Raw genomic sequence first — 19,123 nt, forward strand, 5'->3', positions numbered from 1 at the left:
CAGGGAGGACCCTTGTCCACAATTGCTTCTGGTATGCGTCCATCACTGCCTGATAGTTTGCCACTCTTAACAGGAAGGCTTCAAAGGAGTAAAGCTTCCGTCCGAGAATGTCAAGCTTGTGCCCCTCTCTATTAGTAGGTGTCACTTTGGTTCTAGGCACAGACTTTGAAATGTTAGACTGTACGATGATTGAGTTAAGAGTGGGGTGTTTCAGTAAGAACTCAGCATATTCACCGTGTGTACGGTAAAGGTTTTTAATCCGCCGTGTGACAGGTAGAGTTAGGCGGAAGGGACCAGGACTCCTTCACAAGCTCCATAAGGGCAGGGATAAAGGCTAGGCTGAGTGGTGCTGATCTGTCTTGTAAGATGTTTCCAAAAAAAGAGATCTTCCTTTGGTTGGTGGGGGTTCGTGTCCATCAGAGAAGGGCAGTTTACAGGTACACGTTGCACACGTTCTAAAGTGTCCTGACGGGGACATAAAGCGGGGGGAAGATCGGGAACTCACTCAGAGCCTTGAACAATAACTGAGAAACCAATACTGCAGGCAATAGCTAAGTCAAAGTGGTCCGAGTACACCAAGGGAAGCAGTCTGTAAAAACGGTGGGGAAAAGGTAATCGCGGTCTAGCAGTCCAGAGTTGGTTCGAGGGGTAACGATCGTAAAGAATAAATAATTCGAAGTCCAAAAACGTAATCAGGAGGCGATATGAGTCAGAAAAAAACTGTAATTTTAAGCAATACTATGGAGCTCTAGTGCAAGGTTCCTTTCACTAAGGCAGAAAAAAATGGAACTGGGGATTTAGGTGGGCAGAGCATGCACAATAGGGGTAACATGTTGTTAATCTTTTTTTCCTAAAGCTCTAGAAGATTCCGAGGTTTCCTGCACAGGCGCAGCTACCCAACTGTGTGCATTCACAGAGTCCATGCTGAAGAACAAACACATTATTCAACACACACACACACACACAGAGAGAGAGAGAGAGAGAGAGAGAGAGAGAGAGAGAGAGACTATTTAACATCTTCTGTACCATTTGAACATGATTTTTCATGACCGGAAGCAACGGTTCAGCTGCTTCTATTGAGGGTGATCTGCTATTTTTGGCAGTCTGTGCTGCCTCTAGGATCCAAAGGGTAGAAACATGGTCTCTAGATCTACCAAAACTCCCCACCCTTTCCCTATATGTTTGCTGAAAGAGAAGACACACAAAAATGTGGGCTCCCATAATACGTACAACTAATTGCAGAGACACTAATTGCATGTTTTAGTTGTCCCTATGCACAGATCTTCCACTGGCTTTTATTTTTTTAGAAACAAACTTACTGTAATTCTTTCATCTTTGTCATCCAGAGGGGAACCATCCTTCTTCCATGAAATTGTAGGTTCAGGGTGGCCTCTTGGAGGTTGGCATTCCATCACAGCTGGCTCACCGACTGCTACCATAACATCAGAAGGATTTTGTCTGAAATCATCACGCAGTACTGAAAAGGCAGGGGGAAGAGATAGAGATAAAACCAAAACATACATCAGTGATGAGCAATCTTTGTACAGCATTTCTTACAGAGAAGAAATGGATTTTTCACTTAGGTTGGAATACGAATTCTTCCTTCTTTATAGCACTATGTGAAGCACAGGTATCATTTCTTCTACTGCTTGTCCATAATTAGTAAGAAATATTACATTCCTGTGAATAGTGAACAATGCAACTTTGATGGAAGGCTTTAACTTTACCTAGTTATTGACGTACTATTTCCATAATTGCATCCATTCTTATTTTTCATTTATTGTTACCTTGTTCCTTCAGGTCTTAGGTTTTTACTCATGTTTTGCAGCATTCACTAAAAAAGGTTGACAATCACATGTGCACTTACCAAACAGAAGGTGTAGAACAGGAATTCTAAAATATTTTCAGTGAGTGCACTCTACAGGATATTTGTCTCCAAAATGTCAGTTAGCTTGTATCCGTGTCTTTGTACTTGCATTAACACATAATATATATAAAGGAAAGCCAGATGCACTAAGTAGCCCCATGAGAAAAGTCTGCTACCTAGCAGATGATCTTTTAGGCTGCAAGAGAACGTGGTCACTCTAAGCTTAAACAGCCAGACAGGAGGTAGAATGTGTACTGGGTCACACATGAGATCTTCTGCAAACATTTATTTTGGTCCCAGTCTACCACCCACTGCCAAGAGCTGGATCCATGATGACTGCAGTGCACATCCTTGTGTATCAGATTAGCATTTTTAATATAAGAAATACATATGCAAATGTATGTCTGAGGGCATATACCACTGAAAGCAAGAGAAATGCAGGTAGACCACATGCATTTAGATTTGGAATAAGTATACCAATATAGGATAAACATGCACTACACTGATCTAAATGAAATGTTTTTCTAAATATATATTTGACTGTACACTAACCTGAAAGTAGTGTACTTCAATTGTCAAGTGATTTCAATTACACATGCTAGTAGTGCCTTACTTCTGCTTGAGTACACATTTGAATGCAAGCCTTTATAGAACCCATATATTGTTTCCCTGAAAATAAGACCTAATCTGAAAATAAGCCCTACTATGATTTTTCAGGGTGCTCGTAATATAAGCCCCCAAAATAAGCCCCAGTAAACTGAAACCCTGTCCTCCACCTCTGGGCAGCAACCAGAAGATGACATGACAGTATTTGAATAAATGTAGATTGCTGTACATGAAAAAAAATAATTAATTAAATTAATATAATCTGGAGAAGAGGACAATAACAGAAGAAGAATATAGATGGAGGAAGAAGAAGATTAATGCAAGAAATCCCTATTGTGGTGGGGAACACAGTTAATTTGTATTTTGGTTTATTTATTTTATGTTTATATGTTATAGTTAAATAAAAATTTAATTAAAAAATTAATATAAGATCCTGTCTTATTTTTAGGGAAACACAGTAGTTTTTCTACATGTAAATATGAAAATCATATTTTATGAAAACCTGTATCACATTTTGTACACCATCTCCAAAGCCGAGCTGCTAAACTTGCTACATACAAACCCGTCTTAGCCCCCCATTACACTTTTTCTCCTGTATCAACAGGATTTACCGCCACAAGATCAAGCATTACCACAGCAATATTCAACTCTTCCTCATTCCTCAGTACTACAAGAATACCTACTATATGCAAGAAGAGGGGGTTCATGGCAATAAAAGAAGCAAAATCTGCACTATGTAATGTTGGTATGATTCTAAGTACCCTTAGCAGTCTCTCTATTAATGGAAAGTAACCCTCTCAAAAAAGAAAAAAGAAAGAAAAAAAGAAAAAAAGCAGAAAGTATGTACACATGTATAGAACTATTCCTTTACTCCACGCCTGGCACAAAGAGAATGAAGACATCATCTTTAGAAAAAGAGACAGAACCCACAGCAACCAGTGATCCCCAAGAAATGCCTGAACCTGGGATCCTGGAGTCTGGATTCTCAAGGAGAGAATGCTATGGGTCCACATGCCCAGAAGGAAGCAATACATGAGAGGCAGATCTACTTGCAACTCTCTTCCCAGTAACTCGCAGCTAAAAAGGAAGGTCACAACCTTTACAACCTGCTGCAACAGAAAAGTCCTCATAAGAAAAGAATCCCAGATATTGATATAAATATAGATACAAATACAGATATAGGTACATATCTAGAGGTTGCTGCTAGACAAGACTGTGGTATCTCCTGCTTTAAAAGCATCAGTTTGCGGCTTGAAGAACTGCTGGAACAACATCTTCACCAGCTCTGGACACCTCACCCTAGTTTGCTCTGCTAACTCCCTGTACTCGAAAGGTGATATTGAATACTTTATGATGAAACATTTCACTTGTCACTTGACTGTTGTGAACTGAGACAGCCTGTAAGTGACACTGGGCCTGTCTCTGGCTTTGCCTCTTGTCTTGTACTTGTCTGTACAGTGCTCTGAGATTTTCATGGGCTTTGATGCTCAACCACCTTGTTCCTAATATTGTGTGCACCCTCACTAGGTTTTATGCACATGACTGGTCTAGATGCTGTCTATTATCATTTTCAAACCACTCTCAAAGCCTTGGCAGAGGGGAGGAGGGAGGGCATTGGGATAATCTGTCATGATGCCTGACTATTCTTAAACCTGGGAGGGGAAAAAATCAACACTATTTCAAAACGTCCATTTGTGCTTCCACTTAAATGTACATTTTCAGATATTTAATTCTATTAGAATACATTATTATGAAATGGATACTTAGTGCTATTTCTTGGTGAAAGAGAATTATTTTAGCTTTCTTTTCTATGAAAAATAGAATGAGACTTCTGTAAAACCTTCCTCCGTAATTTACTCCTTTTGATAAGAAAGTGATAAACAAGAAAACCTACTACCTGAAAATTCTCCTGTCGCATTATAACAAAGCAGCTGGAGCCACAACAAGAACTTATTTAAAATAAAGGATGACCTTATTAGTACAAGATTTGATCACAAGTCTAAAGTCAGAAAATATTTTAATAGGTTCATACCAAAACGGGTTGTTTTTTTTCCAAAAAGAAATCTAATTAAATGTTCCTTGCAAATCCTAAGTGCTTGTCCTGTCTGGAGTAGTCATAAACCTAAGATGAGCACTCCTCTAATAGTTATTTGGACTTTTCCCAAACACCTTTGAAGTAACAAAGATGTTCAAGTGCTACTCTAATAAAAGCAAATTGAGTAATTTCTATACTTAGTATAAAGTCCATCTTACATGTGCACTTTTCATCAATTACCGTATCTAGCAGATCACAATATTCCTTAGGAAAACATCCTAAGGAGGCATAGATAGAGAGAAAAAAGTTTTTCATTGACTATTAATTATTTTGGCTCTAACATTACCTAATGAAAAGGTGACTGAGTGTAAACTATTACAGATTATTCTGAAGATAGTAGTCATGTAATTATTTTTGCAGCTGTAGAATTAACATGCAGTTTGGAATTGCCTTAGGCCCTGGCAATTGAATGTGAAGTTAAAAATTTAAGGACTACTTTTCCTGTTGAAAAATAGTATTTTTCCTTGTCTTTTACATTTCTTTTGAAGATGTATTAGAAGTATACTTAATAATGCAGTAAATAATGTCCCTTTAGTTATCGAGAGCTCAATTTTAGTAAATGTCTCTCAAAATAGTTGGAGATCAGTAGTATATCACAATACTGTATCACAAATGGAATATGCAATGGAATGTTACTGTGTTGAATGCTCTGAATCAGATTTTTGTCCAGCCAGCCATGACCTTGTCTCAGCTTATCCACTGCATCCCTTCTTTTCACTCACTCCCTTAGACAATCAATAATCTTTGGTCAGTGAGCCCTTTTACAAATCTTAGTGAGAGTGTCTACAGGATTTTTTTTCAGCATCATAATGACTATGTCAGCATAATTCTTGCACAAACTACACACAATTACCATGCAATGTATCTAATGGTCTATATTAAAATAGCAAACACATTAATGATTCCTGGGAGAGCACCACTCATGAACCTCATGTTCTCCTGCCCTTGTTCCTTATTGTGTCTGGGTGGCACCATTTTGGCTACATTATGATCAGCACTCAAATAATGATTTTGCAGTTAGCATTCAAGATGGAACAGTGACCAATCAAATGGCTTTAATGCTCAGTGCATATCTTTGACCTTAGCTCTGGTTCCAGGCCCCACAACCTTCTTTTTCTGAGCACCTTTCACACTTTGCCCCTTAGAGAAGCATGAAGTTGCCTTGGTTCCTTCTGTGGTCTGTTTCTAGAACCAAGATAGAAAGCTATCATTGGAACCTGAACAGAACTGATTATCTTTTCTTGAACGCAATCTGTTACTGATTAAAAATGAATAAAAAGCAGATATTAACTGCCTTTTACATAGGTATTGCCCTATGTACAGGGAAAGTTGCTATCTAGCTAGGAATTTATGAAATGTCATGGTGTGTGAAAACTGAATGCTTTATCAAGTGTTTTCTATATAAATAATACAATCACCAAGCAAAGTAATAAACTTGATCTCAAAACTCTCTTTAATGTAACCAAAGGGTAAAAGGGTAAAATAGAAAAAAGTTAGTTTTTGGACTCTAATTCTCAGAACTCTCCAGCCAGCATGGTGAGTGGTTGGGTATTCTGGAAACTGTAATCCAAAAAAGGAACTTTTCCCATCTCTGACTATTACCTATAGCAGTCAGGACTTCCTTGATGACAAAGAAAGCCTTGGATTATTTGCAATCATTACTGAAATTAAATTCCAGTACTATTCATACCTACTTCTAGAAAGGTTAAACAAAACCCACTCTTTTGCCATCCTAATTGTTAAAGACAAAAAGGTTGGACAGGGTGATGTTAATATGAAGTCACTTTATGCACATTTTCATGGTGTTATTACCGGATTTTTCCTCCATATGACGCACCTCTCCATAAGACGCACCAAATTTTTAGGAGAAGAAAACAGGAAAAAATAATCTGTTTTCTTCTCCTAAAATTTGGTGAGCCTTATGGAGAGGTCTGTCTTATGGAACACACCCAAGACCCTTTGGAGGCTCACACAGCCCCCCCGGAGGCCAGAGGGTGCGTAATCGCCACCTTCTGGGACTCTTCTGAAGCTTCCCAAGACTCAAAAGAGTCCCACAAGGTGGCGATTTTGCCCCCTCTGACCCCCAGGGGGGCAGAGTGAGTCTCTAAAGGGTCCTAGGGTGTGTTCCAGGACTCTTTAGAGACTCACCCTCCCCCCCGGGGGTCAGAGAGGGCAAAATTGCCACCGTCTGAGACTATTTTGAGGCTTGGGAAGCTTCAGAAGAATCCCAGAAGGTGGTGATTTTGCCCCCTCTGACCCCCGGGGGGCCAGGGTGAGTCTCTAAAGGGTCCTAGGGTGTGTTCCAGGACCCTTTAGAGACTCACACTGCCCCCCCCTGGGGTCAGAGGGGGCGAAATTGCTACCTTCTGGGATGCTTCTGAGGCTTCCCAAGCCTCAAAAGAGTCCCAGAAGCTGACGATTTTGCCCGTGCTGGCCCCGTGGGGGGTGGGGGGAGTGGCGCAAGGGTCCGAGTGAGCCTTCCCAGACCCTTGCGACATTCCCCCCACCTGGAAGCTGTCGATTTTGTGGGGGTGGGGGGAGCTTCGAGGGAAGGCTCACTCGGACCCTTGCAACACTCCCCCCATGGGGCCAGCGGGGGCAAAATCACCGCCTTCGCTCCATAAGATGCACAGACCTCCCCCCCACATTTTTTTTTGGGGGGAAGTGCATCTTATGGAGCAAAAAATACGGTACATCATCAATACTGTTATTAAGAGTGAGGCTCAAAAGGCAAGAGTTCACAGGCTGTATTTAATTTTCTTTCCAGTTTTTTGTCAGCTTGCATGAAATACATTCTTTGGTGGGGAAAGACCTCAATGAAGGAACATTGACTGAATGAAAAAGCAATCACCCCCAAGCTTTATCCCAATGACAATGTCTTCTTTTTTTAAGTGTTCCATTTCTGATTATGTTTGTTCTTTGGCTAACTGATTGCAGAAATTCTTAAAACTGATAGGAAACTGTAGTAGAGATGTGCCTGTTTTTCATCCTTTCCTGCAGACATCCACATCTTCTCTTTAAGGAACTTTCTTCCACTTAATCAATGAATTAAAAGCTTATTATATCCTTTCTCAGCCGCTCTCCAGTTTACTATTTATACTCTATGTGAAGGAATGCAATCACTTATTTATTTATTCACACAATATTATGTCTTGTTCCCATAAATGCCATTCAGAATGGTTTAAAAACAAGTACTTTAAGATATACCAAGAATGATTATAGTCAAAATAAAAAAGGAAGGTTAATTAGAAAAGTGAATGCAATTGGACGAGAGAGAGAGAGAGAAAGAGAGAGAGAAAGAAAGAAATGAAGAAATGAAGAAAATGAAAGAAGAAAATCCAGCACAGCTGAGTAATCGAAATGAACAAATCTGCTCTCAGTGCCCTGAAGAATATACTTTTTAGTTTGGAGCAGAAAGAAGGAAAAGTAAGGAAATAACTGGATGGAAAGAGGAAACACTAATGCTATTGTATGTTTTTGTGTGTCAGTTTACTGTATAGGGAAGATAGACTCACTACAGTTCTCTTCATATATTACATTGTTTTCTCTAGGACAGAAGTTCAGCTAGCTTGTAGCAACAACCCTTTTTTTAAAGAGAAAAATGCCAAAGTGTGTGTTTTTTTGATACTTTTCTAATTGGTAATCCATGGGATTCTCTAAACGTAACTAACAAATAGCTGTAACATAAATCATAGTACCTCATAATATACTGCTACTTTACTTTCTGAAGACACCATCTTTACTTGGTGATTTTTTTCTTTTCTTTTTAAAATACTTTAGATCACTTAAAACCATGAAGGGATATGATATGAAAAATGTTCTTCATTAAAATTCCTGGTCACTCCCTTCACTCTTCAGTTTGAAAAGAAACAGATCTCAGTAAAATTACACTTCCTCAGATAAAAACACAGTACTAGCATGATCTGTTAAAAGGTACACACTCAGTAAATAACATATTACTACTTCTTTGACATGAGAACTACTGCAGAACAGCTATTTCCTGCACTATGCGAATAGCAAATTTCCTTGTAGCAATTTTCATGCCAGGAATAGTGAAAGAACAAGCTACAGACTACTTCAAATGATACTGGGTACAAAAGTAAAATATTTTGTGTGTGGTTTTTTTTTTTTTAAAAATTGGTATCACGCAACATAGTTCAATTTTTTTTCTTCTAACATGTTCAGGACAGCTTCCACTCTTGTTTAAAAACCCCGATTTCCATAATGAAATAGAAAATCCACAGTGTTTCTATGCTGTTATGTGTTATGTGTTATGTTTTTTTTTTTTCCCCCGAACGGATTAATCACTTTCTGATAGGTCTTGCAGTGTTGTGTGGGGTTTTTTTTTGGTGATTTTTTTCCTGGACCCAGCACATTCCAATGGGGCTTGCAATGTTGTTTTGTTTTGGGGTTTTTTCCCCCCTTCAGCTGGAATGGATCAATCACATATCCAATGGATCTTGTAGTCTTCCTTTCTTTCGTGATTTTTCCCCCCGGCCGGAACGGATTAATGGGGTTTCAATGCATTCCTATGGGAAATGGTGCTTCAACTTACAACCAATTCGAGTTACGACCATCTTCCAGAATGGATTAAGTTTGTAAATTGAGGCACCACTATAATCTGAAGAAGTCCATTGGGGGAGGAAAAAAGGGCACATTTTACTTCAAAATTCAATCAGGGAACAGATAAATTATATACATATACGTTAATGCTGGGCGGGAAAGAATTCTCAATGCAGCCTTTTAGAAAAAGTGAAGCCTGGATAACAAATGATGGCACAGACTAGAGGAGGAAATTACAGGGTTTATATTGAAAAAGTCTGTTACAATACTGTGGGGTTATCCAGTCAGTGGGAGAAATATGTATTAAGCCCTCAGCATTGAACATGTGAGGTGACTAGAATTGAGATTAGTAGAAGAACTGATTACCAGTTAGTGAGAAACTAGAAATTTTAACTTCCTTAGCTATTCCCTTTAGAGAACTGTAACAGGTATCTTGCAGATTTTAGACACTAGTTTTCACCATACACATATGTCCAGTTACTGGATGAACAAAGGGAAATAATAGGTGTATATTTTACTGTAGTAGCAGAATTTAGTTAAGCAACCATACAGTGGAAGATTTCTATAAGAGGGCTACACACTCAGCTTGTCAGAAATCCAAACCCTGATGTCATTCATAATTTATAAATGTTTATAATTATCCCAGCAGTGGGATAATTATAAATCTAGAAAATGAAGTGCTATGGATCTTAAACAGAATAAGAACCAGTACACTGACTGCCCTGGGGCAGACCATTCTTCTGAGCAATCCATCAGCTCCATTGGCATTGAAAGTTAATGAGAAATTTGTGATTTTGCACAAGGGTTAGTGTTACTTTAGTTAGTTTATAATCCTTGGTTATAGAATTTTTGCAGTAGTACTTAGTGATGAAAAATATCATAGGTGGCTGACAGATCTACAAAGGTTATCCCCGAGATCTTCCTAGTTTCAAATCCATCCCCAATATGTTGCATTAAATGTAGATTTGTACTGTACAATTCTTCCTAGGTCTAAATCCCATTTTGAAATGAGTCATGATTCCACTACTTCCATTAGACAGGTAATAAGAATTAATTCTAGGACTTTATAAAGATGACAAAGTAGTCATCGGCCTGACATTTTTTGGGTCTGTGGCTTCTTCACCAGATTTCAAAACACCAATCACTCATGCCTTTCTTCAAATTTTTGGAATTTTGATTTTTTTGAGAGAGTCAAGATAATCATTAGAGAAACTTAAAAAGCATTGTGTTTTTTTTTCTGTGCTATTTTTTTAATCTGTTTTACATGGATGTCATCCAGGCCTGCTGCTTTCCCATTTTTGCAGCTACAAATAGCTTTTTCCAATTTGCTTAAGCTATATGTTTGCATGGTCACCAGTGCATGTTTCATTTAAGCTTTAATTTCCTATGGCAATCTTCAGATTTGCTATTAATGATGAATTAATGGGCTATTTGATTTGCTGAAATGTTTGCACCAGTAGTTGTTATGGCACTTTAATAAACTTCGGATCTTCTGACTATTTCTTGACATGTTTACTTCTTCTGCTGAGTTTTATCAAAGTGTCTTTTAGTTTCTAGACAGAACAAATTAATCTATAGGGTGTCAGGTTTGAAAAGGCTGTTCAATATTCAATACTGAACTTCAATCTTTATTAAAATAATGATCTGACACAATGCTAATGTAACAGTAATAGTTGAAACTACTATATGATGAATATATTAGCGAAGGCCCTACAGGCAAATGGCTACTCCAAAAATGAAGTCACAAGAGCTATCAAACCAAGAAAACAACACTGAACTGAAGAAGAAAAACAGCCACCCACAAATAAAGTATTTCTGCCATACATCAAAGGGGTCACGGACTGCATGGGGAAACTTTCAAAAAAAAAAAAAAAAAAACCCACAACCTACAAACAGTATTCAAGCCCACCACAAAAATACAACAAATGTTACGGTCAGCAAAGGACAGAAGGGACCCCCTCACCACTGCAGGAGTATACCAGATACCTTGCAGTTATGGCCAGGTATATATTGGAACCACAAAACAAAGCATCCACACCAGAATCAAAGAACATGAGAGACACTGCAGACTAAAACAACCAGAAAAATCTACACTAGCTGAACATGCCCTGAAACAAACTGGACATGAAATTCTATTCCAAAATACTGAAATACTGGACAATACCAGCAATCATTATGTCAGACTGCACAGGGAAGCCATTGAAATCCACAAGCACCAGCAAAACTTCAACAAAAAAGAAGAAAGTGTGAAGCTCAACATAACTTGGCTCCCAGCTCTCAAAAATACAGCATGCAAAAGGTCAATGAACTCTACCCAGCCACAAGGACAGGGGATCACTACACACAAAAGACCAGCTAATGACACCCATCAACCACAGGAACAGATAATCTCTTCTTCTTAGCACATCAATACACCCACAACAATACACACCAATCACCCATCTACAGAAAAAGACAAAAGCCTATCCCACAGCCATAAATACTGCACTCCCAAAGCCAACTACACCAGAGCACAGAGTGCTGTCCTCTGAAGATGCCGGCCACAGAGACTTGTGAAACGTTAGGAAGAACAACCTTCAGAACACAGCCAAAGAGCCCAAAAAACCCACAACAACTATACTATATGATGAGTTAAAATGGATTCAAAATTAAACGTAGGCCTTTGCTGACACAAATATGAATGAAATCAACAATAAAATGATAGTGCTGCTTGCTGTGTTTCACATTCAAAGAAAGAACTGAATATGCGATAATGTATATGCTTTGTTGACCAAAAAAGTGCTTCCTAGGAGAATTCTGATGAATACATAGACAAGTGTTTATGTATTTACCTAAACAAGTGATAAAGAGAGGACATTTTGTAAATGAATCACATGCAGAAAACAAGTCAGAGACACAAAAAAAGCAATGAGACAGAAGAGAGAGAAATAAGTTATACTATCTGAAACATACCACATATACACAGTCAATAAACAAACAGGACTATGCTGAATTTCTCTAATTCACAGGACACAGAAGTGGAACGAGACTTAGAGCAAACAACAACCTCAAATCCCACCAGCTCTATTATCCACTTATTAATGCAGAAATAACCAATAAAGGTGTGAGCAAGGAGGCGAGATGGAGACACCTCTCTCTGGAGCACGTTCCATTCCATTGGAGGAGGGAAAGAGAAGAAGAAGCTCAGGAGTGACAGCTCTTCTTGAGATGACTTCTACAGGTTCTCTCAAGGGGGCTCCAGAAGGGAGAGCCATTGAGGGTTTGAGGGGGATGGGAGAGTTGAAAGAGCAGTTAGAAAAGGCGGGAAAAGAGGGTGAGGGGAAGGACCAATCAAAGGAGGAAGAAAGTGAAAAAAAGGACAAGTGAGGGAGAAGTAACAGTAGTAGAGGCGGGAGAAAGCAAGAGTGAGAGGAGGAAGAAAAACCTACCACTGGGATGGGAATGGATTATTTATTTTATTTATTTATTTATTTGATTTGTATCCCGCCCATCTGGTAGGTCAGTACCACTCTGAGCCCATAGGTGGGAGAAAACCCCTGGACCCATAGGTGGGAGAGACAGAAAGCGCTGAGAGAAGAAGCAGATCACAGGTCAAGAGTTGTCATTCCCATGAAACCATCATACTGGGGAGAGGCAGAAACCCAACAGTGGAGATGGAGACTGAGGGAAGAGAAGGACAGGTTAGAAGAAGAAAGGAAAGAAAGGGCAGAATGGTGAGTGCAAGAGACGAGGAGGAGGCGAGGGCCTTGGGAACCAGGGGAGAGAATGCGGTGTGAAAAATAGCTGGGAGATGTGTCCGTGCCCTGTTGCCACTATCGACTAGGATGGCAGTAAAGGACTGAGCAACCGGGATCTTGGAATTTTAGTTATGGGAACCTGTTTGTTAAAGACAATCGGAAACCCTTTTCAGGCTGTTGCAAGAAAAGGAGAAAGACAATGTTCAAATTGATATAATCAGTTTTATTGATGTTTCTAAAATAAAAGTTAAAAACATTGCAACTGGAGTCTGTGTCTGTACCTGAAGACACGGGTCCACAAGAGGAGAGAAAGCAACTGACTCTCAACACGAACCCTCACAAAAGGAACAGCTGTGTGTGATCAGACCACATAACCTCAGTTACCTTGCACAATCAGCCCTCGCATGAAAGGTAGTGGGGGCAACAGTGTTGAAATTCCTGCCTCACATTGCACATTAGAACTGTCAGTGAGTAAAGCCAGCCCCCTACCTCATCACACCACACTATGTTTCATTATTTAGTCACACTGAGGACAATCAGTCTAGGTTTTTAGATTCTAAAGTAGCAGAAAAAATCCAAGTAGTTTGGTACCCTTCCATTTCACACCATTTTACTTCAATCTGGACTTCATGCAAATTGATCCAAAATGGCCAGAGTCAGTTCTGAAGAAGATGCAAAGCACTACCAGGGAACCCAGGTTTCCCAGAGACATGTTTGTGGACAAAGTGGCAAAGTGGAAAACAGGATGTTGGGCGAGGCAGTTTCTAGTTTGTTCCAGCAAAACTCATTATGTTCATCTGAGTTCAGCTTCATAATGCCATAATGGGAGAAGTTATAGGTTAAAGACAGAAACTCTAAAATATGACTTCTTGTCTCAATTCATGGTTTTAGGCTACCTTTGGTTAATGTCTTCTTTTCCACTGTGGGATTTTATAAAGGAGCAACATTTTATTTTACAGTTTAAATTGTTTTATAAATGTGATCATAATAAAATCATTTATTTCTTACATACCATTAGTTTTTGATGGGTGGAAGAGCTCTAGTAGCATTATAATAGTCTTCTGTTAAGTTTTTATGAGTACGTAGGAAATGGTATACGTCTTTAATCACAATACAACTTATGATCATTGCAAATATCACGGAACAAGTAAATAAAAAGACTGTGTTAAACAGAGAGTAGAACAAAGGCCTAAATCCAATTGTTAGTCTTAACCAACTAGCAAGTCAACATAAGAAAATCCTAATGATTTAATATATCTACTCTGTTTGGGACAAGCAGTTGGATTCAGGCTACAGTGATGAACCCCTCTAGAGCAGTGGTCCCCAACCTTGGGCCTCCAGATGTTCTTGGACTACAACTCCCAGAAGCCTTCACCACCACCTCTGCTGGTCAGGATTTCTGGAAGTCCAAGAACATTTGGAGGCCCAAGCTTGGGGACCACTGCTGTAGAGGATCTCTAGATTTCATGTTTTAAAGGGTTACATGGTATGGTTGGCTTTAATTATTTTAATGACTGCTGCATTTAATGTTTGATTGAATATGTAGTTTTAATATTAATAATTATTGTTTACTGTGTCGTTACTTATTTATACTTAGCTGTTTTGTAATAAGTAATAATAACAGCAACATCTTTCCTTCATATGTGCTAAAGGGAAAGGACCACAGTCAGCGACTGATATTAAAGACAAAATGCCTCTGGGGTGGGCGCAGACTAAATCTAGCATTATGATTAGAAGTATAATGTGTTAGTTAATTCAGGTTCAATTTAATCAGCCTTGATTAAGAGCCTGCAGGACCTGGCTTTCTTGAATTTTTCTAAAGTACATCTTTAAAAAACTATGCTAAGATTACACCAGCCTGGACCCATCAGATACTAGTTAGATGAAGTGGATTCTAATTCACAAAAGCCCACATTAAATAAATCAGTTAGTCATTTCTATTTTTTCTAGATGTGCTAAATATGATGTATATTCCATATATAGTTAAGCCCTTAGTTTTACTTATGGGTTTAGCACCCAATACAGATTATATAATTATCAATTGAAATAAAGCACTTTTGCTTGGAATATAAATAAATGATTTCAGATATTAATCTACATCATTGAAGGTTGTCATTAGAATTAAATAAGCGAAGACGTGAAGAACGTTAAGCATTCTAAACACATTTGTCTACACTGTATTATAGGGGTGTGTATTTTGGATTTCTTGCACCACAACCCCCATAATTCTTTTCCAGGAGTCCTGCTTGCATGACCCAGACTTTATAGACCCCCCAAAATGTGCTCACCTCCAGGAAGACCCAGCTGGCAGGCCTGGTGCCTCAGACAGGCCGAACTACATGATTGGAAAGCTGCCCTTCTAGTTGCCTGGAAGGTCTGCTTTTGCTGGCAGGATCCTTTGTCTTTAAGGTCTAAGTACTGCAGGGGGGACTCCAAGAAAGGAAAATTATCGTATTTGTAGTGCAAAGAAAGCCAAATGCACATCCCCTATTCATTTACAGGCTGTCTGGATAGCTCAGTGGTTTAGGTCTGTAGCTGTTGAGTCAGATGTTGGGAATGCAATTCTCCACTGTGCTTCCTGGAAGAAGAGTCAGCCTGTGTAGTGGTTTACCCCAAGAAGAAGAGAGTATTCTCTACCTAGAAAACCCTCTAATGAGTTTGTGTTGAGAATCAACTTGGTGGCACATGATTGCTATTATTAAGAATGGTATCAATACTGGCTTCAGTTGCACCAACTTTGTTCCTATTTAGACGCTGATTACAGATGAGAATTCTCAGAAATATGGCAGACCTCTTGATGGGGGAGGGTGGATTCCAATGAGTTACCAAACTGAAGCCGCTTACTTTCTCTATGAAGCAGAAAATGTAATGTTCCAGATAAATGTTACTGTTATGTGCCGTCAAGTCAGAAGCAACTTATAGCAACCATAATAGGGCTTTCACAAGTGAGATATTTACCAGTTCCATACCATACCCCCTGTGAGTTTCCATGCTGAGAGAAATTCAAACCCAGTCTTCCTGAGTCCTACTCTGTCATTCTCCCCACCAAACCATGCTGAGTATCTCCAAATAAATATTAACATATTATTAACATAAAAATAAATTAGGTAAATAAGCTAATGGTTCTGTTTACCTCTCCTCCTACATGGGTGAATCACAAAAAGCATCACTAACTAGAAAAACATGTACCACTGTATACAAATTCTTACCTATAAAATAACACAGGAGCCAACTCAATGATTCTATGATTTCCTCTCTGTGACATGTCTCTATACTAAACTAACAAATAAAAAAAATTGTGTTTAACACTACTTGATCATTGTTTGTGAAATACAATTGCTATTCAGCTTGCAGATCTTCAGTTAATTGTATACATCATTTGCTTTCCAGTTCTCTATATAAATAAAACTCTTAGTAAAATCCCCTCGCTAACGTGCACATAATTGGTGGGAGGTTTTAGCACTTGTTAAGACCAACTTTTACCCACAGATGAATCAAGAAACATTTCTCCTAAAGAATATTTAATTAAATGAGGGTTTGTTGGGTTAAGCCTTTGCCAAACCATACACATAGTCATATATTTTTCTTTGGGCATCTTGTTGAGGGCGTGAGCAATGTTATGAATGTAAATAAATACTCATCAATAGGAGCTCTGTTTTTCTTTAGGAATCTCTGTACAAAATGGGAGCAACTTTCAGTGAGTTTGGTGGATCATCGGGTTTAACTTTGCTCCTTCATTATCTACTTTGACTAACATTCTATTAACAAGGGAGTTAAATTTATTCTGACACATTGTAATAGGTATTTGTGCAACATGTACACACAGATGCTGAATTTACTGAGAAACCCGGTGTGCCATCTGTTTAACTAGATTTGTCCTCTATTAAAATGATAAAATAAGACCAATCCCTTCTAATGTTTCATTTTTATCTCCGTGATATTTCCAATGGCCAATAATAGTAACAGTAAGTTGCAGTGTGCTTGAGATTAACTGCTGAAATTAATTAAAAGAAACCTTATTTTACTTGCTCCTTACCACATAGCTATCTGTTTCAGTCATGTTTCTTTTTCATTTGCATCAACGTATTTTTAATAGTGGGTGTAATCAATACAGGGCACAATATAATTGTACGAAAGAAAGAAAGAAAGAAAGAAAGAAAGAAAGAAAGAAAGAAAGAAAGAAAGAAAGAAAGAAAGAAAGAAAGAAAGAAAGAAAGAAAGAAAGAAAGAAAGGCCAGCACTGAATAGGACATTTCTTAAACCTGCTAGTATATCGGAAATGTATGAAATTTATACCCATTTGTGTATATGTATATATTATTTATTATTTTATTTATATATTTAAAATATTTTTACCCTAACTTTTGCCTTAAAATGATCCAAAGCAGCTGACATCATTTAAAAGACAGTATTTAAAAGCTAAAACAGTAAGTATACAAATATTTAAAAATAATTAAATAAGTTTTATATTTAAGCCAGTAAATAAAATATTGAAAAAAATATCTGTAGGAATGTGTGGAAATACTAACAGATAGATATCCAAATTGCCTATATATTTTTCTGAAATTGTGGCACTGTGTCCTCTGCCAGCATCTCACGAAACTCCAGCGCCCATATTTGGAGGGCGAAAAGTCTAAGAATAATTTACAGCTTGGAATTAATTAGTGAAATAGGATTTAGTATATTTTCATTCTTGTAATAAAATTTCTATTTCCAATGTCTGGAAAAAACAATTTCCCCATACCCATAACTTCCTGATAGTTTCAAACAGTCATTGAGGAATATATCTTTTCAGGTTTGGTGAAGCCAAATGTCCTTGCTATGGTGTTATCATTAATATAGTGCGAGAGTTTCTTCAGGTAATGTTTCCTCACTGGCAGACTCTCATCCACTGCAGTAACCCTGAGGTACCACCCACTTCTATTTGGTGACACTTTTGTATTTCCAGGGTGACACTAAGGCATTAATGTGGTAGGTGGCTTTTTGCTTCCTGCTTCAAAGTTGGGGAACTTTGAACATTCCACAGTTGTTACATCAGTTGTAATAATAGAAAATTTGTATTATTTGACCTTTGAGCTATAGAGCCTTTATTTTGCAAGTGGGTATTTTTTTAATATGGAAAAAAAGGCCCTGGTAATTTCATTTCTGGTAGATTGTGCTAGATTTGGTAACCTTGAGCTACAAATCCATGGCTATGGGATGGGAATGTATATGAGTGTGTTTTTAATGGACGGATGGATGGATAGATCAAGACCATTAGCTATTCATATACTTTTACACTCTTTTCTCCCAGGCAGATCCCTTTGGAAAAGCTATCAAAATGATAAGGTGGTATTTGTCAAGGATGCTGGCAAGCCTTTGGGTCTGATCTTTGTTAACAAGTCCCAAGCCCCAAGTCTGAAACTCTGTTGAAAACAAGCTTTTATCCCTCAGCAAGAGAGAGAGAGAGAGAGAGAGAGAGAGAGAGAGAGAGAGAGAGAGAGAGAGAGAGAGAGGAGTGGGTTGGGTTCCAAGTCAAGTCCAAGTCATTGGAAAAAAAACACAACAACCTCAGATTCAAGTCAATGTGTGACTTAAGTCAAACTTGACAGTGAGTCCTGCAACTCGAATCCTCCTCCCTAGTATTTGCTATTTGCAGGAACGGCTAAGTCCTCCAAAGGCTGGATTTGATTCATCCACATCACTTTTTTATGCACAGTATGTTCAGGCTTGGTAGATGATAATCAGCTTATATATGAGAATACTTGTAGATGAAGTGGCTAATGAACAGTGATGATTGTTTCATACCTAGGAGTGTTTACCTGTTTGTGGGTATTGTGTATGAAGATATGCACTCATCTGTGACTAAGACATTTTTGTCTGTTGTCATCAGCCAGCATCTAGGGATTTGTTCTTGGTTTCCTTTTACCATGTTTATTCTAGTGTAACTCATCCTGTGATTTCTAGAATGCTTAAACTAACTGTGCTATAAGCAAATGGTAATACTAATGCAAATCAAAGCATGCATTTCAGATTCCCCAAACATGATCTCAGAATCAGTAACTTTCTCTCTTTTTTTCATTATATGTCACAAGGTATTGGTTGTTCTTGAATATGGCAGGTCAATGCATATTATGATGTTTGCTCAATCAGCACAAATATCCCACTATTCTTAAATTAATTTAAGAAAACAGCTGCAAAAATACCTTGCATAATATTGAAACTGAGTTAGCAGACCCATGTCATTGGATTTAATATTCCATTTTCTCATTTTTC

The 19,123-nt window shown here is 38.3% G+C and overlaps 1 protein-coding gene across 6 annotated transcripts in view; it reads right to left on the reverse strand.

Annotated features, from left to right (window-relative positions):
* Positions 1 to 19,123, reverse strand: part of ROBO1 (roundabout guidance receptor 1) — a 769,638-nt gene that overhangs the window by 162,039 nt on the left and 588,476 nt on the right. For all 6 annotated transcript variants that reach the window (XM_072994024.2, XM_078388993.1, XM_078388992.1 and 3 more), the window contains one exon: positions 1,320 to 1,477. In XM_072994024.2, coding sequence (XP_072850125.2) covers positions 1,320 to 1,477 — 158 coding nt within the window. The remainder of the gene's footprint in view (positions 1 to 1,319; positions 1,478 to 19,123) is intronic.

Source organism: Pogona vitticeps, chromosome 3, assembly GCF_051106095.1.
Source record: "Pogona vitticeps strain Pit_001003342236 chromosome 3, PviZW2.1, whole genome shotgun sequence".
NCBI classification, from domain to species: Eukaryota; Metazoa; Chordata; class Lepidosauria; order Squamata; family Agamidae; genus Pogona; species Pogona vitticeps.